Source organism: Penicillium expansum (genome assembly GCF_000769745.1).
Source record: "Penicillium expansum strain MD-8 chromosome Unknown contig69, whole genome shotgun sequence".
Lineage (NCBI taxonomy): Eukaryota > Fungi > Ascomycota > Eurotiomycetes > Eurotiales > Aspergillaceae > Penicillium > Penicillium expansum.
Window position 1 is genome coordinate 1 of NW_015971392.1, and position 23,738 is coordinate 23,738.

Here is a 23,738-nt window from a genome sequence, read left to right on the forward strand (position 1 = left end):
AAAAAAAAAAAAAAAAAAAAGCACGAAAAAGAACCAAAAAAGGGGGTAGAAAACAAGAAAAGATCAAACTTACTGGAATCCAGTCATAGCCTCGCTCAAATGCCAGGCACTGACAAACGCCTCAGGGACCACAGGCAGCGCAATCGCACTACCCACCAGCACCAACTGCAGGGCAGTATTGATCTTCGAGATCTCAGTGGGCTTGACTTCCGCCGAGGGAAGCGAGAAATCCCAGTAGCGAGCCATAGTTTTCGGCTCAGGCAAAGAAATCCAACGGTAGTAGATGGCCGAGATAGCCAAACCGACATCGCGACCGAGGATGATCACAGCGAGCCAGACTATTCAATGTGTCAATTCATGCCCATGTACCACCAAGTGATCGATACGAGTAGACTTACTAGGAAGGGCGCCATTCACGGCCAGACACGCGACACCAATGGTCATCAGTAACTTATCGGCCATGGGATCGATGATGGTTCCAACCACGGTTTGGAGGTTATACCGCCGGGCGATGTAGCCATCGACGAGATCGGTGATACCCGCATAGGCAAACAGGGATAGCGCTGCTGTGTGGTAGTTATGGACTAGGAGATACCCAACCACGGGGGCGGCGAGTAGCCGGGAGAATGTGAGAATATTGGGAACAGTGTAAATATTCTCGTGAGAGGTTGGCAGGGGAATCCGTGATAGAATAGGAGTTTTCTTGGATTCCTCAGATCTATACCAGGTTAATTGCTAGTTCGCTTGACCAATGTCCCATTGGGACACTGGGTATATTGGGTTAGAGGCTGTAGACCTACTGCTCAGGGGTTTTGTTTTCTGGCGATTTTGACCCGGACCATCTTTGCTGCGTGAAGAATGATGGTGAAATCAAAGTGGTCTGCAAGCAGCTAGGTTTCAACCCTCTGGTGAACAGTTAGAATTGTATAAATGAAGGAACGGCAAACAACCATACCCGGTTGGTAATCGGCTCAATCTCGACTGGACTGATGTAGATATACACCGGAAACCATCTCTCTGAAGAGCTTCAGTCTTGAACACATTTGACCGAACAGAAAGACGTGCATTCTTCAACAGCACTTGGGATCCCTGCCGGCTTGCCCGAAGGGACAACTGGGCCGCGCATGAGCCAATCATGGTGACACCAACACAAAGGTGACAACGGCAGGCGTTGGTAGAAACCCAAAATTGACGAGCAACACCAATAATCACAAGTTTTCAACTGCGAGTTTCAATTGTGCATACCCGGTCGTTTTCAGGTTATGCAATGGTGATTCGGTCTAGGTGATAAGCCAGGGGATAGAACAACGGAAGCTGTCGCGTCGCACAGTTGCCGTTAAACGTGCAAATACGAACACCCAATTCAAAATAAAACAAACGAACAAGCTGACAGCGCAAGCAATGCAAATAAAAAGACAGAATGCTATATAGTACAAAGACAATCTAGGGATTGTTAGCTGGGTGTTCAGAACTCAGGGCAACTTCACTCAACGAGACATACATATGAGAAAATCCAAAATTTGGAGCACACTTCTACCGGAGATTCAATGACCTAGAACTAAGAAGCTCCAGATCACGGTCGCCTGAGGTTAGATGAACATTGGAGATTGCACCTCGGCGATGAGTTTCTGGCCGGACAAATGGTTTATCCGCTCGACTCTATATCTTCCACATGCAACAAACTATCCTTCCTGTTTCTCCTACTTTTGTATATAAAAACAAATATGACACCGCGTCGCATTCGCCTCTATTGAATATCCTTGAAAATGACAATATCATCTCTAGGTTCCCATTTCCAGGAGTGGTGGCACAGTCATCATGATGATCAAGCCTATGCTCACCTGATAGTCCCTATCACTCCTGTGACCTACAACCCCAGGTGATGAAAAGCATCATCAAACAAAAATGTTTACTTATGTCTGAGTCATTAGCTGAAAGATCATAGAGGACAATATGCCAGGCAGGTCAAGCCAAATTACCCGCGTCCGCGTCTAGAAGGATCCCTAGAGCCAGATGGAGAGCGAGACAAGCCTGCCAGAACGAAACTGCGGTCTTGTCGCTTCGCGGTCGCCACCACGATGTCATTTACTTCTGTTCAAAACCAATGTGTCTCGGACTCACGCTTGTTGACTCCAATCCACAGTGTACCATCAGTTAAAGAAAAAGAACCACCAGATCCAAACATGGCGAATCCACGCTTAACTGTCAACCGTGCTCTCATATACGAGCGCCGACTGCCCGGCGATGCATATATCACCGCGCACGTCCAGCGTCTTCAGCATGGTTTTTACTCCAGCGCCGCCGTCTCGGACGAGGACGCCGAATACGTAGATTTTCTCGCCATTGCATTCACCTTTCATTCACCGCACACTATCACACACCGCATCAAGTCCGCCGCTATTAGTGTATCCGTTTATGGAAACCGTGATCTTTCAAGTCCGAAGTCGGACCCTTATAGATATCCACCTGGCAACCCGCGCTTCCTTATGCATGCGCCGCACCTGCTTTACGGCAGTGTTTCCCCGGAGACCATGGAGTGGACATTCAGTCTGGCTGGGTCCCTCGGAATCTCGGAACTGCCTATCAATGCAAGCGTCATTCCCTCGGGGAGCCTCAACGGCCGGTACAAACGGTACGAGATGATGCGCGTCCAAGGCTCGGCGCGTACTTTGAAGAACCCAGCTGGCCGCGAATTCGATGTCGAAGCTGGCAAAATCGTCTGGTCCATGGAAGAGAACAATGTCCAGCGATCCGGTCTGCCGCGCGAGTTCACCTTTGTCATGTTGATCCAGAAACCCACAGCAAATAGCAAAATTTCCCTGTCGATTGACGTCGACCCCGTCATCGATGCGATGATTGGCAGTTACCCATCCTTGCTGCTGAAACTACCCGAGTACCAACCTCTGCCGCGCCGGGGTGTCAACTTCCAACAAGAAGTTGGACAGCGGTTTGAGCCCGTGGACCCGGTGCGCGGGTTCAACTTTGCAAAACTCGACAGCATGTTCGATGAGTACATCGCCATGCCAGGAAGGAAGTTCAGCCGTCAGGTATGTTCACCAATCAAGAGATCAATGGATCTCTCAATGAATATGAAGTGAGCCGAAACTAATAGATACTCCTCTCAGATCCAAATCCCAACTGAGACCGGCATCCCTGACAATCACTTCCAGGGCACCTACCCAGGACAGTACGGGCCTCTCAACCCAATCCCGTACCAACAACAACTGCAGACCCACAACCTGGCTCTGCAGAACAACAGCCTCTCCCTTCAGAACAACCTCCTGCAGACAACCCTACAAAATCTCTGGGCCACCCAGCCTAGGGGGGAAGAAATTCAATCCCGCCCGCAGCAGGTATACCCGCAGAATCAAAACCAAAACCAAGGCCAAGGCCACTCCTCCCTCCAAACCCCTCACCCTCACCCAGCACGAACAACCTCCTCTACCATCCCCCAAACAGCCACCATAACCATCCCCCTCAACCTCCACCTCCACCTCGACCCCACAACCACCCACCTCACCAACCTAGCACAATCAAGTCCAGGCCCCTCCCCCCATCCACCGCGCCGCACACCAAGCCTACGACGCACACAAGCGCGGGAATTCCCCACGCGCGCGGCGGGCGGACCATCAAAAACTACCTCCACAAACTCCTCGCCAAGTCTGACAGACTCGATGATCCCGCACACAGGCGTAAGTTCACAGCGGCGGGACCGTACTCTTTCGGAGATTACGGGTGGGGATGGGGATGGGGATGGTGCTGGTGCTGGTGCTGGTGCTGGTGCTGGTGGTGCGCGTGGGCATCGGAAGGTTATGAGTATGGCAAACTCGCCGCTGGGGTCTTTGGTTGGGTTGGATGACAGGTAGGGAGTTTTTTTTTCCTTTCTTTTGGGTGGTGATCCTTGGGTGGTGACCCTCGGGTCTTTCGTCTGGATCAGATACGCTGGATGAGATATCTATCACTCTTCTGCTTTGACGAGTCCTGACTTGTTTGTGTGTGTGTTTACTTGTTTGTGTTTTGCAAATGTTTGTTTGAGTATACCATCCTGCAGAAGTGTTTGTCTGATTAGGATACCCATTGTCGATATGCGAGTTCAGCATAAGTCTAATCTATCATTGTTCAATGCGTTGATAGTGTATAAATAGTGTTTGATTATAATGTTATGATTTTTGATACTGTAGTTTCTAAATATAGTAAGTCTAGTGTGCTATTCACATATTCCTATTTGGTTTGAGGACTGTCTTCTAAATAGACTATAAATGAGGGTTAAAGAGGTTTATAGGGGGAAAACTCCAAGAGCTGTATTTCGATATAAATATATACAGATAGTACCTACCTAGAACATTATTATGCCAATAAGAATCTAAATAGATTAATATTGATTGAATAGCATGAAAAGGGAAAGCGGAAAATACATGTACTTCTGTAACGATGTCTTTCTTTTAACGACACTTGTCATAATCTCGTAGCCCGTACCACATTTGCCATGCTAAAAAATGCACAAATGAAGGAAGGATAGAGAGAAGAGTTGAGTATAGAAGAGCACAGCAATTAGAAAGAATGTGGAATCAGGCAGAAGCAGCTAATATTGGAATTGGGGAATTATAAATATCAAACAGCCACCACAAGTGCACATGCCTATAATCCATACTATAGAAGACAGGGATACAGGGATTCAAGTATGAAGTACATGCACGTATTGATAATAGCCAAAACTAGCACCACAATAACCAAGAAAGGAAGGAAATGACGTATTGAAGCAATCTTTTGACCATGGACCATGAAATGAGATGGGAATCACTAAAGTCTGTCCCCACGGAGCTGGAGAATATAGAACAGGAATCTGCCGTACAAGACGTTGGAAAAGAAACCATTGGACACCGTTTGTAATCGCAGAAGACAAACATACAGGGAGTGCCGCTGCCTTGGCAGCAAATCAATATCAAGTATGGAGAGAGCAAGGAAGTAAAAGGTAGGAATCAGAGTCCCAAGGTAAGAAGTAAAGTAGTAATAAAAAGAGTAGAACCGTTTTGGGGTTATCGGGTTGTTGCATGACATCGTGAAGAATAAAAGAACGCCACCCACCCGGATTCCCAGAACAGAATCAAATATCAGAGAGCCACCGAAAGAGAAAGATATAGCAATAGGGGTAAAGTAAAAGCCAAAAAAAAAACAGGGAAAAAGGAGAAAAAGACAAAGAGCCACCGCCGTAACAGACCATAAAGCAAAGAGACCATAACCATATAGACAAGACACAAGAGACGAGTACAGCCGCTGTCAGGTACATATTGTAGCAATGAAACGGCGTTTTCCTCCCAAACATAACAGAACAGAAGCGTGAGGTCTATCTCCAGGCAAAAGCAACTTGGAAACCAAAAAAATGAGAAACAAAATTCCGCCCTGACTCCCACGCTCCATGGTCAGAAGCAACACCAAAGACACGGAAAGGTATCAAGAGATTAGATTTGAGGTTGCGCCATTTGCGGTTGCGTCGCGGCTGTAGTCGTCCATGTTGACATGGGTTGCGTGGCAGCATAAGGCGCGGGTACGTAGTACTGGGAGCGATCCGTAGCGTAGTAGGACGGATGTATGGGATTTGATTCGCGACGAGGGACGTTAGGATCGAGACCAGGCATGTTGCGATCGAGTCCTTGGTGTTGGTTTTCCAGCTGGCCGGACATGCTGAAGCTGCCGCGGGAGTAGGTTGCAGGGGTGGATGGATCCATGGGGGAAGTAGCGTCCGTTGCTTGGCTGCGTGAGGAGATGGAGGAGTTGCGGTAGGCCGAAGGGCTGTGTTCGGAGGTGGATCTGTTGCGTTCGTTGAGGGAGCTGGGGAGTCCTGCGTTGATTCCGCCTGGGATGGAAGCCATGCTGTGTGCGCTCATTGAGTCCATACTGCCACCGTAGGGCCCTGCGCGGAATGAGTGGTAGTCTTCCTGCTTCGGAGGGATGGCGGTTTGTCCCGGATTTGGCAGGTACGGATTTGGCGCGGATTGGCCTGCCATCGGCGCGCCCATCGAATATCCCTGGATTGGGCCTTGTTGCGGTGGATGTGTGGCAGCATAGGGACTGGGGTGCATATAAAAGTCGTTTGAAGGATTTGGCATGGCGTAAGCGGGCGGAGCCATCATCTGCGGGCGATATCCGTATAGAGCGACGTGGGAGGGCTCCTGGTTTTCCACGGCATTGGCCTCTAGCTCGTCGATTGGGGAACGGAAGCTTTGTTTCTGGGTAAGTTCTGTGCGGGGTCGGATAAAGCGCAGGGAATCCACCATCGAGGGTGGGTTGAGGATGCCGCGCATCACGTCCTCTACACTGTAGTATGAGACCAAATGGTGGGTCACGCCCAACACCGTCACGCTCATCGTCTTCTTGACTAACCCGGAGTCCTTGAAGCCGTACGAATCAACCAGGGACCCAACCAATGCCCGTTCCAGCTCCGATTGATGGGAGGAACGGTCTGTGAAGGGGGCCGAGCTGGGAGATGTCGGAGAATAGCCTTGGCTGCTATCGTGTCGCGGATAGGGTTCACCCGGCCGGCCGGCTGGCACTGGTCGTCGAGTGGCCTTCTTCATGGCGCGCTTCTTCTCCCCAGGAGGAAATGGCTTGTCCAGCTCACGGTAAACGAGGAAATTCCCCAGAATGCGACTCGGACTCCAGGTGACTCCATCGGTCCAGCGTTTGATGCCGGATGCGTTCTCCTCATAGATGAAGACGCTGCCGCTGCGTACGAGATGACTCCGTTCTCTGTCGTGAGGGCGGCGCGGGACGTGATGCAAGACACCGGTCAAGCATGCCTCGAAGAGGATCAGGGCGTCTTGCGTAGTTGCGACATACCCGGTGAATGTGGGCTCCAACACGGCGGCGGTCCCATTCACCATGATGTAAAGTGTGAAAGAGATACAATCCCAGCAACCCCCCGGGGCTTTTGCAAGTGATATAATTCCCCGATCAAATGGTTCGAAAGGTGCTAAAAAGGAAAAAAAGGAAAAAGAATTAAGCTAACAGATCGACCAGGGTATGGAGAAGAAGAGGAGGTTTTTGAGTTGGGACCCCTCAGTTGGAGAAATTCCCAGGGATCGTGATCGGCCAGCGAGAAGCACGGGCCTTCCCAGTTCAAGTCAGCGAGTCAACAGGTTGCACCGATTCGATCAGAAAAAAAAAGATGGGGATCTACTAGAAACCCGTTCCACGGTTTGAGTTGCGGCAATTCCCAAGCTTTCTTTTTTTTTGGGGGATCCACTGAGAGAAGGGAGGGAAGGGAATAACTATGTACCTAAATGGGGACCCTGGCTAATTAAGTGTAAGAGAGGGGAAGTAAGAAAAGAAGGGGGGGAAAAAAGAGAAGGTCTGAGTGGTGATAACTCCACAGGGAAAATCATGGTACAGCGTGATAATCATTAGATTATTTAGATTATTAGATTATTTTGGATTATTGAATTATCCACCATTATTAGATTGTATTCCATTGTACATACATACCTCAGGTATAAAGGTAGGTGTTCTTTTTATATCAAGTTTATAACTTAGACCAAAACCTGCAGATAAGGCAGTATGGTATGGGCACCCGGGAGTCTAATGGCTTAATGTTAATGTTAATGTTAAAAAAGACTCGGAGGGTTGGAACCGGAGAGTACTTGGATGGTGGTAGACTGAATGCTGAGGGCTGGAGTATCAATGACAGATATGACATGCGATATTATGTTTTGGGCTTTATTTTATTTTTATTTTATTATTTTATTATACGTTTTTTTAATTTAATTTTCAGCTCTATTTTATTTTATTTTATTTATTTTCCATTTTCTGAATTTGGTATAGTTGACCCAGGAAATGAAAAAAATGAAACCCGAAACCGAAAACCGAAATAAAATGAAAAAGAAAAAAAGAGAAAAAGGAGACGGTGGAATTGGGGGGGAGCGGAGAAATACGGAGAATGGAACGTCAGAGTCATGATTTCACCAAACCCTCCGCGAAAAGCAGGTACAGTTTCACTTTCAATTAAACAACTATATCACTAGATACCATTATAAAGATATTATTCCACTAGACAACAATACACAGACGCTATCAAATATAATTAAATAACGAATCGAGTATGTAAAGTAGAAGAAAAGAGCAAGTCAAGATACAATCACCCCCCGTGCCATGGGTGATCCCGGTGGAGCCGTGGATTGAGATCGGAGGGTCGCCGTGACATCGTATACCAAAGACCAAGGTAGCCCCAAGTACTCCGTAGATATTGACAGAGAAACAACGGACAATATACCACAGTCGACCTCACTTGCAGGTCGATTCTGACTCAGCACACACCTTCCTTATTTGGAAGAAGGAGGGAAAAAAACGAGAAAGAGAACAGAGCAGATCATCGCTTGCGCCGGTCTTTCTCGAGAGCAGTTTGTAAAGTACAGGACTACCCGGGGCTGTGACCAGTGGCCCTCAACAGTCACCAAGTACATTTCATTGGTTCATTCATCTACCATTCTCCACTTTTCCCATCTGACGCCCCATAATAGAAATGATCGACTTATGTCTCAGACAGTGGTTTAACTGGTTTAACCTTAGGAACCTCAAGAGGATCCCAATCCTCCGAAGAGCGTCATATCTTCTCGTTACGGGCAATGCCACTAATCTCTCCCAGAGAATGAACAGTGCACGCCATACCAAGCTATTGAAAAATTGGCCTCCACCTCGAACTCCGGATGGGTCATGATCATCCAACGGCAGTCAAGGATAAGATCCTCCACGGTTTGGAGCAGCCAGTCAGACGCGAGTCAAATTCCATCACCCTCTTGTGGTGATTATTATATTCTTTTTTTTTCCCTCTTTTTTTTCCTCCGGGTCCGGGCATCGGTGACTTTGGGAATTACTCCTTCATGAGTGGCCTCCCTTTTTGACGGTCTATGGAATTCTCCAAGAAGTTGAAAGAGGACTGAGCGCGTCCAGTTCAAGGTAGATCTCCGCCTTGGCCCATTGATTCGGTATACAACCTACACACAGTTAGTGTATACGTACGATATACGGAGTACATTAAGCGGGTATACCAGACCCCAGCAAGCCAAAAGACATAATCCCAATCAGCATGAACGGATGTGCAGAACCGGGGGGAGGCATCTCACGCGTCTCAGATAAGAAACAAAACAAAAAAGAAGGTTAGGCTTCCGGGCTTAGAGAGAGTTTTCGGTAACTTCTACTTTACTTTACTTCTCGGGCTCCAGGGCTAGGTTCTTGAAAGTTAAGGAGGGGAAGAGGGTCCCGTACCTAACTAATCAGCTAATACCATAAGACCAAGATATTACGACTGGGGTTCGATTGGGTGGCCAAAACTTTCGCGGGAGATCCTCAGCAGATCCAGGCCACCTGGGCACACTGCCACGCTGAGTCTTAGCCTGGGCCATACCAAGACAAGCCAGACACATTGGGTCTCAGCCACTAACCATTGACATGTGGCCGGGCGATGCACCCCGGCCAAGCCATGGAGCTAAGGATTTAGGATCGGCGGTTTTGTGGTTTGAGATAGAGAATGAGCGAATTATGAGAAAATGGAAATTATTATTTTTTTACGATATGTATATAGTACAAAAGAAGGGGGATTAATAGAATGGTACGGAGTAAGTAGCACGTTAGATAATGGTCGGAGGACAGTGTTCCGTTGATTTTAGAGTCACGACTAGGTCCCAATGGAGTGGTTGGCCACGCTTCTGGAAACTTAATTGACGCGAATGACAGATGTCAGTATATAGACACTCCAGTTATCTTAGAAAGAAAGTATAGACAGACGCGATAAAGAGATAATAATAATTTCTCTATTAAAATAAATATAGTGAGTACGTAAGGATGGAATGTGATGTATCAAGAATGGTATAATCGCCGAAGTCCGATAGAGAGAGCCCAGTCTAGACAGAGGAATCAGGAAGGAGCACACCGGACCAAGAACCAAAACAAATAATTGGGAAAGAACATAATTCGAAAAAGTTGGAAAAGAATAGAAAGTTCTGGACCGAAAGCTGAGATCATCGATAATTCTGCACAGCCCATCACAAGCCAAGGATTGCTATAAGCGCGGGGAGTTCACGAGGTGACTCCGATTACGAGAAGAAAAGAGGTTAGCGTTGGCGGTTAGACTAACAAAGGTACCCAATATACGGGCGAGAAATATGTATGTTGTAGCTTGGCATCGCAATCTAATTACCCCACAAATGCTTTGGCAAATCATATCATAACCTCCGAGGGGGGAGACGTGTACTCCGTACTCCGTACCATGTACATTGCTAGGGCTGTGTGGCTTGGCTCTTTATAATGTTGTAGAGCACAGCCGTTCCAGTAATTCCAGCAATGGGGGATCTCGGTTTATTACACTATCTTTTACAATTAGTAGATCATCCATGTACTTTTCCGTCGATCTCTTGGCTGCTAATTGCTAGGAGAAACCCACATCCACGGACAGTGCACCCGTACCCAGACGCTCGGGGCGAATTAGATTATAGTATGTTTTGCTAAGGGTGGGGTTAGAACTGCTAGACGGTTGAACGGCTAGAATACAAAAGTAGGGATTGTAATACGCAATTGCAGGCCTGTCAGGCAGAGTTTCACTGACAGTAAAAAAACTGGGAATATTTTATTTTTACTCACCTTATTTTTTTCTCATTATGTACTTTGGACGGAGTACTCCTCAATAATCTGCTCTAGATTTATTTGGGGTTGGAATCAGCAGCGATACGAAGATCGCCTCGAACTAGGCACGGAAGGACAGGAGGTACAGGAGCAGGAAGCACAGGAAGCACAGAGGCACAGGCATAAAGCCACACAGGTAATAATAGGCCAATGCACGCACCTTGAAGAAGAAAAATCCCAATCCGAAATCACTCACACTAATCCAACTAGTCCCGGTGGCGTCCGCACTACGCTTCCTTTGGAACAAACTAAGAAATGCCGCAACTCTCAAGGGTCTAGCACTAGGGGGCGATCATCATTAGGCAACTTGGCGTCAATGGAGATCCGGTTTAGATCACCGACTGTATAGTGGTTTCGGGGGATTGTAGCTTTGTCTTCGGAAGGAGGCTCGGAGAAACTCTAGTCTTTGTCTATAATATATTAATTCTTAGTTATATGCATGTACTCCGTAGCGTGAAACAATATTATCTACATTCAACATCCATATTCTATTAACCCGTAGATTACTATACAATAAAATGTACGGAGTGCAATCAAGCGAGATGTGCATTGCATGTGCATCCACACATGCACCAAATACAAGACCACAGTACCACTATGCACCGTGCCACGAACACAAGTCCCTACATCTAGCCTCGCACAGAGATCATGGGGAAACAAAAGGACAAAAGCAATCGTACTACCTCCCTAATTCGTCCACAACCCCGAAGACTGTTTTTGGGATATTCCCTCACCCGCTCAAGTACGGAGTAGCCCTCGCGTCTCTGCCCCTGACTCTGGTTACTGATTGCCCATTGGTTATTTGGATATTGCTTTTAATGTCAGATTCCCCAAGTTCCCCACAGCAAATATTCCATGATTGGAAGTCAATGCGTTATTGGTCGATACCTTAGGACAAGGGTGTTTATGCTTAGTAGTAGTACAACAGTGAAATACCCCTCAATCATGTCAGGGCAATAATGCTTAAGTTTTGCTGGTTTGGTAATTTCGGATGACATGGCCATAACTGTGAAGAGTAGAAACATTTCATTGTCAGCCTTAGGAGGGTCAGGGGGTGAGATCATGATGATCGCGATCGTCTATTTCTTCCGTTTCGGGGGGAAGTTAGTGGGCTCTGTCCGATCGCGCTTATCTGTGCGTCGAACAATAGGCTAGTTCTCATCTAGGTACTCCGTACTCCGTACACCGGGCGGAAGTATCCGGAGGCAAAAGACAAGAGACAAGAGGCAGGAGGCGAATAATCCAAGACATCCATGGATGGTAGTGATGATTTCGGGTCATTTGTACAGGCAACTCCCAACGGAGTACTAAGCTCGCCTCCACCTCGTATATCAAGAGTCAAGACAGACCCCGTGATCCTCGTGTCAAACCAGCCGATCGGGTGGAAACGAACAAGATGAACGAGACCAATGAGGGCCAATTAATCCTCTATTTTCCAGTAATAGTTAATGTTGGCGTGTCATACACAAGGGATCACCCACGCCCATGTGGTCAGAAGGACTGTTAACAGGGATCACTGGAAGCCCCAGCGCTACGGCTCGTATCTGATTGTGCGACTTGACTTCTTTTTTTGAATCAAGGGGGCTGTTGTACGCTAGAATTGTACATGAAAAGATATACATTATAGTAGGTATTACAAAATACGTGTAACTTCTTATATTATCATATTTTTGATTTACAAGAGCAGTCGGCTGCTTTTGCGGCCTCGTAATGTCTTTTTTAGATGTATGCGAAGGGGGTTAAAAAAAGCATACTTTGTGCAAGTGACTTTTCAATGTATAACTAGGGACTCTCATCAAGCACATCTACAAAGTAGGGGTTTACCTTTCTCATTAGGGTTCTACATAGTACGTCGTCATGAGAATGCTAATGGAAAATGTTGAAATGATGTAGGTTTACTTTGTCTCTGTTATTTTCACCCCTCGTTTAGAATACGAAACACGACATTGATTCTTGTTACATCTGTGTGGATGGTTACTTTTGATCCTTAATTCCAACTACTATACGAGTACACAAAACAACCTCAATACATCCTTTAAAAATGCTAAATTGTATGCCACTGTGGATTTTCGTGATGGTATGGAGTAATGTAAAGAGAAAAGCACACTTCCTCGGCTTCCCGTTCTCCGCTTTATTATTTCCCCTTTGAGAAGGGCAAGATTCCCGCATCCGGCATATGGTGGTAGAAGAATGCCGAGCTAACCAGAAGCCCTTTTAAGTTAAGGTTTAACTACCAGAGATCAGGTAGTAGGTTACTATAGTTATGGAGATCATACTTCACGATCTGATCATACTTCAAGATCTGATCCATACTTCACGATCTGATCAAGATGCTAACTGACCCACTATTAAAATTAGGTAGATATCACTATGACGGGTAAATTTATCCAGATAGACAAAGGGCTTGATACTCCTAAGTAGACAGTAGAGACTCAAAAGACGACAACATATAGAGTCATGTGATAACTAGCCTTGGACAACGAGACTGCCATAGTTGGTCTTAAATAGCCTGTCCTATTGCAAGACATCAGACCGCGAACACAGTCGGGTTACCACATGGGCGCCAATATCAGAGCCGCTAAGCTTATGACATCACAGGGCTCTGTTTATACGGAATTTTCGAGGGAAGTCTTTAAGATTGCTATTTGCAAAATGTCCTTGAATGAGTACTGTAACCTTAAGACACGTCGCCGTGCATCGACATAGTGGATATCCAGTATAGCAGTGTGCACTAACGCATTTGAATCTATGACATCAATCGAGTAAAATCACTCACGTGGGATTTTAATGATCTCTAACGACGCTATTGAGTCAATTGATAACTAGTGGGCTCATGGAGGAGCTATTTCGGAACATATGCACTGTAGCCTCTAGCCTCTGGCGAGTCTTGTCTTCTTTTGTGATCGATTCTAACTAGGAATCCTTAAAATACCTATCTAACCCACAATGGAACAAAGAATGTATACGAAGTACAAAGTAACATACGGAGTACACTTGTAGATCATGACCTCGGGATCCACCAAATAAATTAGTTTTGTTCACCGATCTTCTTGACTCAAAAATAGGGAGGCGAAGTATATCGCATGTTGTATGCACCATATAGTGCTCTGTACTCCATACAATGCTGGGCTTCGGTATGTCGCCTATCTAGGCACCGCGGCATACATCGGCGCTCTAGCGCCGCGCCCTATGTTGTACTGCCACAATAATTTACAGATTGCCCGATATGTGGAGACCAAGAACATGGATAATATGCACATATATGGAGCATCGCCACTATTCCAGCTCAGCTGGAACGTGTCGCCATCCCAGTTCGCAAGATAACACCCAACATTCTAGAAGGCGAATCCTGACATCTCATCTTCCGCCGACCCGCCATGTGCATTCTTCACCATGCAGGAGAAGACGCCTTCCCTGCTCAGCTGCCAAGCCATCTCAGATGGATCGTGCTAGTGCCCAGGTGCATGACCATTGGCATATTACGTACTCCATAATCACCTTTGCCTCATGCAGACCACACGAATCCATACAACATCCATGTACGGAGTACCCTGCATTAGGTACTCCGTAATCCTATACGTCTTGCTGTAAGCGATGTATGGAGTACTAGTTCGACACTATAGCAGCACAAACCTGCATACGCTCGCAATATCTACCCAAGAAGCGCGCTAGGAAGCAAGGAAGCAAGGAAGCATCCCCCTTACAACTCCCCTCTAACCGTTTACCCGATAAACATCAACCCCTCAACACCGAGGTAGTCCGAGGGAAAAAAAAGAAGAAGAATGATGTACAGCGCTTACAAAAGAGCCCAGATGCATCAAATTGATAGATCGCTCTCGCCGATCCACCATGCACCCATTCAGCTACCCACATCACAAGCCCCGCCCTTTCCCGGTTAGCGGATATGTGATTTGTGATATTCGTATACATCACAGCGCTCGGAGGAGCGGAAGGCCAATAAAAAGCGACCAGTAAGCGATTCACGCAACCGTTTTCTTAGGAAAAAAAAAGCAGCTGAGATCAGATCGCGGCCAACGGCTTATGCACGCCACCACTCTTTCCATTTCTATCAGACAAAGCACAAGGGTCCTGTGGATTGGATGGGCTTGCAGATGTCGTTATGTACGAGGCTCGATTCGGTAGGCTTTGTTCGTCACATCTGTTACTAGAAATGGTGGGATTGTGCGATAGGTGCTGTAATCGGGATCACCAGATGGTGGGGGGGTGTGTGCGCTGTGTGTGCGAGTGGGTTTTGAGTGGGCTTCTTAGTCCCCGAGGCCTCTTTTCTTAGGGCACTAATTCGGGTTTTGGATGGGATAAGGGAGGATCGCTGGTTCTGGGTCTATGCTGTCGTGTTTGAATTTGGTCGTTGGTAATCTTGTCCCCGGTTTTTGGATATCCCTGTCGCGAGATATTGATCGGTGTTTACCCCTTGCTTGTTATCCAGTGATGGGTTGATCGGGCTTGGGGCTCGAGGGTACGTGGCTGTGATTATCCTTTTCTTTTGCTTTTTCTCGCGTGTTTTTGGGCCGGGGGAGGGGTGATGTACAACATTTTGGTTGCTGCGTTGGGTTAGGTCTGTTTGTGTAGGGAAGATGGTTGTTGGGATGGTTTTTAGGGTTTGGGATGTGTTTTTGGAGGTGGTTGCTTTATGCTTAGCGTTCAGGTTTAGCTGTGAGGTTGTTTGATACCGTTTGCCTTATTTGGACAAATGGTACTTTGGTATTTTAGGTAGTGTGTGGCTTGAGTTGAGTAGATGATAGATGATATGATCAAATGAAGAATTGTGAATTTCCATCTGTTTGAATATAATTATGCAAATATGCACATCGGAGATCAAATAGTATACATGTCGATATTGTACAGTCAAAGCACATCCAGCGCCGAGTCGTTCCCGCTATGCCAATATATCAAATAAAAGAGAGTCCCATCGAGTGATGCCCGGATATTCAAGAATCAAGGCGACGATCGAAGCACGTCAGCAACAGCAGGGTCTTCTCCATCAATCTCCTTGGAAAACCCACTGCCCTTCCGCACATGCATCAGCAATCGCAAAGCACCGACAGGCGTCACACCCTCAATGCGCTTCGCCATGCCAACACTGACAGGCCGCACACGCTGAAGGACCTGTCGCTCCTCATTGCTGATGCCATGCACCTGGGTGTAGTCCAGATCTGCCGGCAGGAGCAAATTCTCATCCTGTTGGAATCGCTCAGCCATCTTCTCCTGTCGCTTCAGGTACGGCGCATAGCGGCCTTCAATGGCGACGCGGGCGAGGATCTCCGGCGCAAACGAGGATGCGGTATATGCCGTCCCCGTAGGAGATTCGATGGTAGGGATGAGAGTATTGATGTCGGTACCGTCTAGACATAATATATCGAGTGCTGAGCGGATCGAGGTATCAGAGCGCACCTTAAAGCCCTTGCGAGACCAGGCGGACGACGAGAGCTTCGTGTTGCCAAGGAGGGTTTGCAGTTCAAGGATCTGCGCTTCGGTATCGGAGAAGTGGCTCCAACGCTTGTCGGAGACGACGCCGGCATCGCGGGCCATGCGAGTTAGACGTAGGTCGGCGTTATCCGAGCGGGTGGAGATGCGGTACTCGCTTCGCGTCGTGAACATGCGGTAGGGCTCTGAGACACCCTTAGTGATGAGGTCGTCAATCATAATTCCGATGAAGCCATCTGACCGAGTCAGGGTGAGTGGTGATCGGTTCTGCGACTCGAGGCCGGCGTTTGTGCCCGCGATGATGCCTTGTCCGGTTGCTTCTTCGTAGCCCGTTGTGCCGTTGATCTGACCGGCGAGGTAGAGGCCGCTGATCAGTTTTGTCTCTAGGGTTGGTCGTAGGTTGCGCGGGTCAATGTAGTCGTATTCGACGCCGTAGCCGGGCTGGAGCATGGTGACATTTTCGAGACCGCGGATCACTCGTAACATGGCGTATTGGGCGTCTGCTGGAACGGTCATTGAGATGCCATTCGGGTAGATAACGTCGTTCGGTGCGAAGCCTTCTGGCTCGAGCCAGATCTGGTGCTGGGTCTTGTCCTTGAATCGGATGATCTTTGACTCTAGGGAGGGACAGTATCGTGGCCCGCGCACAGTCTCACGGATATGGATCGATTTGTCCAGATTGGCGCGGATGATTTCATGGGCAGCTTCGTTTGTGTGGGTCATCCAGCAGGTAAGCTGGCCTTCGTCGCCCACTTCGACAGTTTTGTTGAGATAGGAGAAAGGATGAGGCGGTGAGTCGCCCTTTTGCACTTCAAGAGCGCTAAAATCAATGGTCTTCCTGTCCAATCGAGGTGGTGTACCCGTCTTCAAGCGTCCCAGTTGGAAGCCAGCTTCCCGGAGGGATTTGCTGAGACCGTATGTGGGAGCCTCGCCCATGCGTCCCGAAGGAAACACATCCATTCCAATATGAATCTCACCACCCAGGAAAGTGCCCGTTGTAATAACCACACGACCAGTAGGAATGACCTCCCCGGATTCCAACCGTACGCCAACAATCTTGCCCTGAGCACCGGGGGTATTTTCAATGCCTTCCGTGGAGAGCACAATATCAGCCACCTTGCCCTCCACAATGCTCAGATTTTCCGTGCCAGCCAGCTCCTCGGACATATACCGCTTGTAGAGATCGCGATCGATCTGCGCACGCGGTCCCCAAACAGCCGGCCCTTTAGAACGGTTCAAGACGCGAAACATAACACCAGCCTTATCAATAATTCGGCCCGCGACGCCGTCCATTGCATCCACCTCGCGAATCATCGTTCCCTTTCCAATACCGCCGAAACTGGGATTGCACGAACAAACACCGATATTCTCTAGCGAGGGCGTGATCAATGCAGTGCGCGCTCCAGAACGAGCAGCAGCAGCGCATGCTTCTGATCCAGCATGGCCACCACCAATAACAATAACGTCGTATGGTCTATAAACGAAGTAATTAGCAAGACTCTCCGAAATGACAACAGGGGAGAAATCACGAACCGTGTATTATCCGTAACAGTCGCAAAACCGCGACTCCGGCCCATAAATGAGCGGAGACCGCGGCCCTGACGCATCAGCGCCACCGACCGTGCTCGAAAAGCCATGGTGGGATGCAATGCAAATGTTAACCAAAAAACAGGTACAAACTTGAAGATCGAATCAAATCGATAAGGAAATTTGTATTTTATCACGTGATTATATTTATAACCGTTAACCCCGAGGGCGGTCACACAAATAACATAAGCGCTTGCGCCATCGGCCAATTGCGGGGCTGCTGATGTTCAGGTGTAAGCTGATCTGGACATTTTTTCTACAACTGACCCCTCTCTATATCTTCAAATATACCAGCTAAATCAGCGAGACAATCCCCAAAAATGAAGGCATACTGGTACGACAATGTTGAGGTAAGTTCACACCAATTGGCCGTACCCGGTTTTCCCAGCATTTCCAGGTACAGCCCACCTCAGACTAGAACAATCGCTGATGTCATTTGTTTACAGGGCGACCAGCGAGAGCCACACGATTCCGGCCGCGCCGTGTCGGAAGAGAAGCTCGCCTCCCTAGGCGTGCTATACAAACACTGCCCGACGATCGATGCGGTTGACACCATCGCCTCGGAGCGTGGATACCGTAACCGCGACGAGATCTGTGTCTCTCCTGCGACTATGGGCGCCATCTATGAGGAGAAGGTTAAGTCATTCTTCTCAGAGCATCTGCATGAGGATGAGGAGATTCGGTATATTCTTGATGGGGAGGGATACTTTGATGTGCGTGGACAGGAGGACGAGTGGATTCGTATCGATCTTGTTAAGGAGGATATGATTATTCTTCCTGCCGGCATTTACCATCGGTTTACTACCAATGAGCAGAACGTATGTTCTTTTGTGGATCATTGTGCTTGTGGATATGAGACTGACTTGCTCTGCAGTACGTTAAGGCTATGCGTCTTTTCCAAGACGAGCCCAAGTGGACGCCGTTGAACCGTGGTGCCGAGGTTGATGTTAACCCACACCGTAAGACCTACCTTGAGACTGTTGTCAGTCCTACTGCGGCTGTTTAGGATGGGTCAATTTGATATTGAGATGCGTTATGACTGGATTCTTTGCACATATATTACCGAACGATGGAAATTGGAATTTCTTGATATTGTCTTACATCACTTCCGTTGAAAGGTGCTTTTAAATGTACACGGGGACAGCAAACCTAAAGTAAATCAATCGAAACCATACCTAATGGGTAGGAATGATCGAACGACACTTTTTATGTATATCAATTGTCTGGGATGCCAGGCGTCCCAACTGGCGTACCCGCCGGCATGGCACCAGGCATATCAAAGTGGTCACTCGTAGCACCACCACTCTGTTGCCTCGTCATACTCGAACTGCGTAAGCCACCCATATCAACATTGAAACTATTCGTGCGCGAGCCTAACCGTGCCTCTAGACCCCCACGGAACCGCAGCCCCTCCGGCTCCCGACCATGATCGCCGGAGAATCGAGGTGGCCCCGATGCCTCGGTAGAACCAGCGCTGCGCGGTGGTGCCGTTGACCCAGCATCCGAGTCATCGCCAGTCCGAACGCCTGTCCTGCCCATGCGCGGCCACAGGTCTGGAAGTCCGACGACCTGCACTCGAGGTTCGACGACGCGCTCCTCAAACCACGCGTGGACTCGCGCTTCGACGAGCTGAGCTATCTTTGGTACATCCTGCAGTCGGCTGCGGGATCCGATGAGTGAGCGCACGGAGAGGTCTAGGCGGTAATCTGGGAGGAAAGAAAATGCGACATTGCTTTTCGGGCTGCTTTTTGGTGGGAGGTGATCTTGGGAGGTTGTGTGCTCTCCGGGACCAGAGGGTCGATTCCCTGAGTTGTCCCTTGGGTCTGATGTGGGGGGTGCTGGTGATCTGTCAGGTGTTTGAAGTGGTTCTGGCGGTTCGGTCGATGCTGGGATCAAGGATATACAAAGCGTTCCTGAAAATCTCACGACCGAGACTGATAGCGCTACTGGGATGATGGCAGAGCGCGGTTTGGGGTAGTTCAAAACCATGGATGTCTCAACCGCAATAGAAAGGTTGTCGTCGCTAAGGTCGACATCCAGTAGCGCCTGTAGCCGTCCACCATCCGACATGGGGTCGTCAACAGCGATGATGCGGCAATTGCTGAAAATGGGAAATTCTTCGCCTAGGGAGATATCGGTGACATTAATCTTGTCAATGAAAGAAGGTTTCTTCTCCGGGTTGTTCATGGCCGCCGTTAGGGAACTGAGGATTGATGAAGTGGGTGAGTCCTTGAGGGAATAGGCCGTCTCCCTGTACTGCGCAATTGTTTGTGCAATAAGCACATTGAACCAGTCCAGCGATTCGGGTTGATGCGAGGAGTGATGCATACGGTGTCGGCCATGTTTGCTAGTAGGGTTGGTAGGAATGGCACTGTAGTAGGTTTTGCGGAGGATGGAGCGGGTGTTTGTAGAGGTAGAAGGTACTGGACGAAGAACATTCGACGTGGACGGTTTTTCTCGTAATGATTTTTGGCCATCTTGAGGCGGGTTATAGACCGAGCTGTAGCGGCGGTGCGTTGTGCGGTTTGACATGCCCCGGGACGGAGGGGGTGGCGCTTCACCAAAGATGAAGAACTTGATGAAAGCACCAATCAGGAGTACCACTGAGAGCTGACCGAGAAGAAATCCTTGGGTAAACGACAAGCTAAGAAGCTGTTAGCAAGATCTTATAGTTCACTACACTGGTAGAGGGCGTACGAGGACTGAGGCGCGAATGGCGCGGGCTCATCTGGATTGTTATTAGCATACCAATTCAGAAGCTTCGAGATAGAATCACTCACTTTGTTGGAGCACCATGTCAGCGGCTGTCGAAAATCCTTGTTCACGGTACCATCTCCAGGTGGAGAAGATGTTCCAACTTTCGGATCTCCAGCGCTGGCTTGGCCGAACAGCATCTCTTATCGCTGATATGCCACCCTAGACCGCCTGCCTCTAAATATTTAAGGAAGCGCCCTTGTCTAGTTTGGGCTTAGCGTCACTAGCATCTATAAAATCCGATGGATGCCTGGCACTCGTTCCATTTTAGTGCTCATCTTTTACCGCTTTTTGATCTCGGGATTAAATCGACCCCCTCAAATTCCTGGCGTACCCAGCCCTAGACCTCCAGGGCTCTTCGCTGAGTATTTCACAGCACATAATGATTACCCAATGAACGCTCAGGCCCTAGGAGTTTGCTGTTTGAATAGAGCTAAGCCTTTGTGAACATCGGGCTTAGGGTATGTTTGGTCAGCTATTAGCTTTTCCAGGTCCATAGGTGTCCATCGATATAAACAAAAACACGAGCATCGACAGCGAGGGAAAACGATGACCCGACAGCTGCGATCGGGCCGCAAGGAGCCCCCTGCGTCTGAAATAGATGAGCTCAGCCTCCAGGATGAGATCCATGAACCGGTCCGGTTCATCGCGTGCGCGTCGATCCCTGTCGAGCCAGTCATTATCCGAAGGCTAGCACGTCTCCCAGGGCTGAACGGGTGCGATCTGCGAATTCTGCGTAAAAAACAGAACCGACTACGGGAATCAGCTTTGTTGACCGCAAAAGCTACTTTGAACGTGAGCTGCCACGCAGCACGAGCACTAGCATCGACACTGATTTTTGCTCAGCATGAAGCTGGGACCGCCGTATGTGTCGACTCGCGCGGCTGGATTTTGACCTGTGCGCACTGTTTCGGCGAGACCGCTGAAGAGTGGAAAGCCGAGCGCCTGAAATGGCTTCTCTATTACAATGGACTCGCTGTTCAGGTCGAATGTCGGGTGTGGGATGAGCGCCGTGATCTAGCTTTGGCTAAAATTGTCTGCGTTGAGATCCTCGATGAACAGTGCAAAGGCTTGGTGAACCCCATTTTCGCCTGTGTCCCCGTCGCTGAGTCACTGTCTACATCTTCTCCAATATTTTGCATCGGGCAACCGGGGGCAGATAACCTAGAGTCGGTCTCTCCGCGTAAGACGACCTATGATTTAGTCGAACTCTCTCGGGGTCGACTATGTGGCATAGTAGCCGGTGCAGACCCACAGGACAACTCAGATATTGGCACTCTGAAACACAACGCCTGGACCTACTGGGGCCATTCTGGCGCACCGCTCTTACGGAGGTTGGATGGTGCCCTGCTGGGCCTACATTCCTCATGGGATGATGCCACGGCGATGCGTCATGGGGTGCCCCTAATTGCGATCCGGGCATTTCTTAGAGAACATCTCCCGACTGAACTGGTCAATCTCACGACGCCTGTTTGATCATTCTGTAATTCTCAGCTTCACTCGGTGATCTAAAAATCGGCAACAAGTGAGCACTGAAACCGAAACGGAAAGCTAGGCGGTCTAAAATGTGGTGTATATGTCGCTTGCTGGACCGTGGGTCCGAGTTTTGCTCGGTCATTTTGGGCTTGGTGCGACCCCATATGTAGTGCTTAGTATATATAGTAGAAAGGCAACGATATTGAATGGTTGTAAGATTAGTTCCATGGCGAGTCCATGAGAGATCTCACAAGTAGACATCCCCTACTGCGGGTATCCTAGTCAAGTCCCACCAGGGAATGCTCCTGATATTATTCTCAATCGATCACTTTACGGGCGTTGGTGGCGAAGTCAGACAGTGGAAGTAAGTGAGAAAAGATCGAGAAAAGATCAAGAAATCTTAGCTGCTTAGAACCTTGAAACCAATTCATGCTAGCAGCGATATCAAGGAATCTCAAGCCGTAGCATCCTAGCTCTTTTCCGGTTCCAGCTCTTGCTTCTCTTCATCCCACTTAGAATACAGATCCATAGGTAGCATTCTCTCTCTATTTGCCCTGTCAATGGTCAACTTCGTGCCTCGGCCCCGTCTTTCGATTGTGGCAGCCCCACCACAGCCCTTTGTAACTTCGATGACCTTATGGATTAATGCAGCTAGCTTTCTCAAATCAACTTGATGAAGGTCTTCCCAGCTCTTTACGGCAGCTGCCACATCCTCGACCTTGGGCGGCTGGAAGTTCCCTTCAGCATGGTAGGCTCGCACAAGTTTGGGAGTTTGTGAAATCCACAATTGCGCTGCGACATCTTTCATTGCAAGAACTCTTTTGATGGTTCGTGTTTTTATCTCAAGGGTTGAAGCTAATGGCACTGCTTTGCCGTCTTTTCTGATCGATAGTCCTGCAGGAGTGGTATGAAGAGAGACGTTGGGCTGAGATAAAGATACTGATTTCATCTTGCTTGAAAGGCCATCATATGTTGATTGGCTGACAGCTGTCGAAGACCCAGCTGTATTAACCGCAACGTATCCGTCTGTCTCATGACGGATTAGGAATTTCAGAGCCCCGAAGTTATAAGAGATGATTCTGTAGTGACTGCTGCTACCCTTTACTCGATGAGCCGTGTACCTTTTCTCAAAATTGTGTCCGAAACCACTGGGCATGCCAGGCTTGATGAATTGAAGTTTTGGTTTGCCCACACGACAGAGAATCACCGTATTCTTGACTACTTCAACATGAATCGTGAAGCTTTGACTTTTATCCAGACCAGGATTTATGAACGAAAGTAGCTGTCTGATAGTGTTCCGGTCGGCGACAACATCAATTGAACGAATATCAAAGGAAGGATTTTCGAGGTAGAGTGCCCGAAACAAAGGTTCCAAGGGACTTTTCGGATGACGAACGGCGTTCTCGGCAATGAAGTATAACCCAGAGTCCATTTTGACTTGCTGAGGGCCTTTCGGGGGAGACCAACGAGCTGGAGTGCCTGGCACAGCAATGATTGGAGTTCGCGCCTTGATCCAATTATATGAAGAGAGATGTTTCACATCGCTGATGGAGACACTTGTTGCTTCGATGTCATCAAAGTCCCCCTGAAAAATCTCCGCTACCCGAGAGGATGCCATATTTTGGATTGATATTGAGCAGAGCAGACTATTTAACAGGTTTGGGAAGTGATGGAAGATAGGGTAGGCTAAGCAATATATTGTGTTAATAGACAAGGAAAGTATCCCTGAAAAGATAGGAGATAAGAATATCCTAGTTTCAATATGTGTGTTAACAAGAGAGAGGGAGAGAAGGTGAAGTACAAAT

The 23,738-nt window shown here is 48.3% G+C and overlaps 8 protein-coding genes across 8 annotated transcripts; 4 read left to right on the top strand and 4 right to left on the bottom strand.

The window, feature by feature from the left end:
* Positions 1-2,183: 2,183 nt before the first annotated feature.
* Positions 2,184-3,866, top strand: PEX2_025620 (uncharacterized protein; the record flags this gene model as incomplete). Its single annotated transcript, XM_016739837.1, has 2 exons — positions 2,184-3,047; positions 3,126-3,866. The coding sequence occupies 2 exons, from the start codon at positions 2,184-2,186 to the stop codon at positions 3,864-3,866; spliced, it is 1,605 nt and encodes a 534-aa protein (XP_016596531.1).
* A 1,593-nt stretch (positions 3,867-5,459) lies between these two features.
* Positions 5,460-6,881, bottom strand: PEX2_025630 (camp independent regulatory protein; the record flags this gene model as incomplete). Its single annotated transcript, XM_016739838.1, has 1 exon — positions 5,460-6,881. The coding sequence occupies one exon, from the start codon at positions 6,879-6,881 to the stop codon at positions 5,460-5,462; it is 1,422 nt and encodes a 473-aa protein (XP_016596532.1).
* Positions 6,882-13,761: 6,880 nt separating this feature from the next.
* PEX2_025640 (uncharacterized protein) lies at positions 13,762-13,995 on the top strand (the record flags this gene model as incomplete). Its single annotated transcript, XM_016739839.1, has 1 exon — positions 13,762-13,995. One exon carries the CDS (start codon positions 13,762-13,764, stop codon positions 13,993-13,995), a length of 234 nt encoding a protein of 77 aa, XP_016596533.1.
* A 1,632-nt stretch (positions 13,996-15,627) lies between these two features.
* Positions 15,628-17,753, bottom strand: PEX2_025650 (tRNA modification protein MTO1; the record flags this gene model as incomplete). The annotated part of the gene is made up of 2 exons (XM_016739840.1): positions 15,628-17,590; positions 17,650-17,753. The coding sequence occupies 2 exons, from the start codon at positions 17,751-17,753 to the stop codon at positions 15,628-15,630; spliced, it is 2,067 nt and encodes a 688-aa protein (XP_016596534.1).
* Positions 17,754-18,023: 270 nt separating this feature from the next.
* On the top strand, positions 18,024-18,709 carry PEX2_025660 (acireductone dioxygenase (Ni2+-requiring); the record flags this gene model as incomplete). The annotated part of the gene is made up of 3 exons (XM_016739841.1): positions 18,024-18,053; positions 18,150-18,521; positions 18,578-18,709. 3 exons carry the CDS (start codon positions 18,024-18,026, stop codon positions 18,707-18,709), a joined length of 534 nt encoding a protein of 177 aa, XP_016596535.1.
* A 209-nt stretch (positions 18,710-18,918) lies between these two features.
* Positions 18,919-20,499, bottom strand: mmm1 (ERMES complex subunit MMM1; the record flags this gene model as incomplete). Its single annotated transcript, XM_016739842.1, has 3 exons — positions 18,919-20,347; positions 20,401-20,431; positions 20,484-20,499. The coding sequence occupies 3 exons, from the start codon at positions 20,497-20,499 to the stop codon at positions 18,919-18,921; spliced, it is 1,476 nt and encodes a 491-aa protein (XP_016596536.1).
* Positions 20,500-21,006: 507 nt separating this feature from the next.
* PEX2_025680 (S1 family peptidase) lies at positions 21,007-21,933 on the top strand (the record flags this gene model as incomplete). The annotated part of the gene is made up of 1 exon (XM_016739843.1): positions 21,007-21,933. One exon carries the CDS (start codon positions 21,007-21,009, stop codon positions 21,931-21,933), a length of 927 nt encoding a protein of 308 aa, XP_016596537.1.
* Positions 21,934-22,402: 469 nt separating this feature from the next.
* On the bottom strand, positions 22,403-23,551 carry PEX2_025690 (uncharacterized protein; the record flags this gene model as incomplete). The annotated part of the gene is made up of 1 exon (XM_016739844.1): positions 22,403-23,551. One exon carries the CDS (start codon positions 23,549-23,551, stop codon positions 22,403-22,405), a length of 1,149 nt encoding a protein of 382 aa, XP_016596538.1.
* Positions 23,552-23,738: the final 187 nt, after the last annotated feature.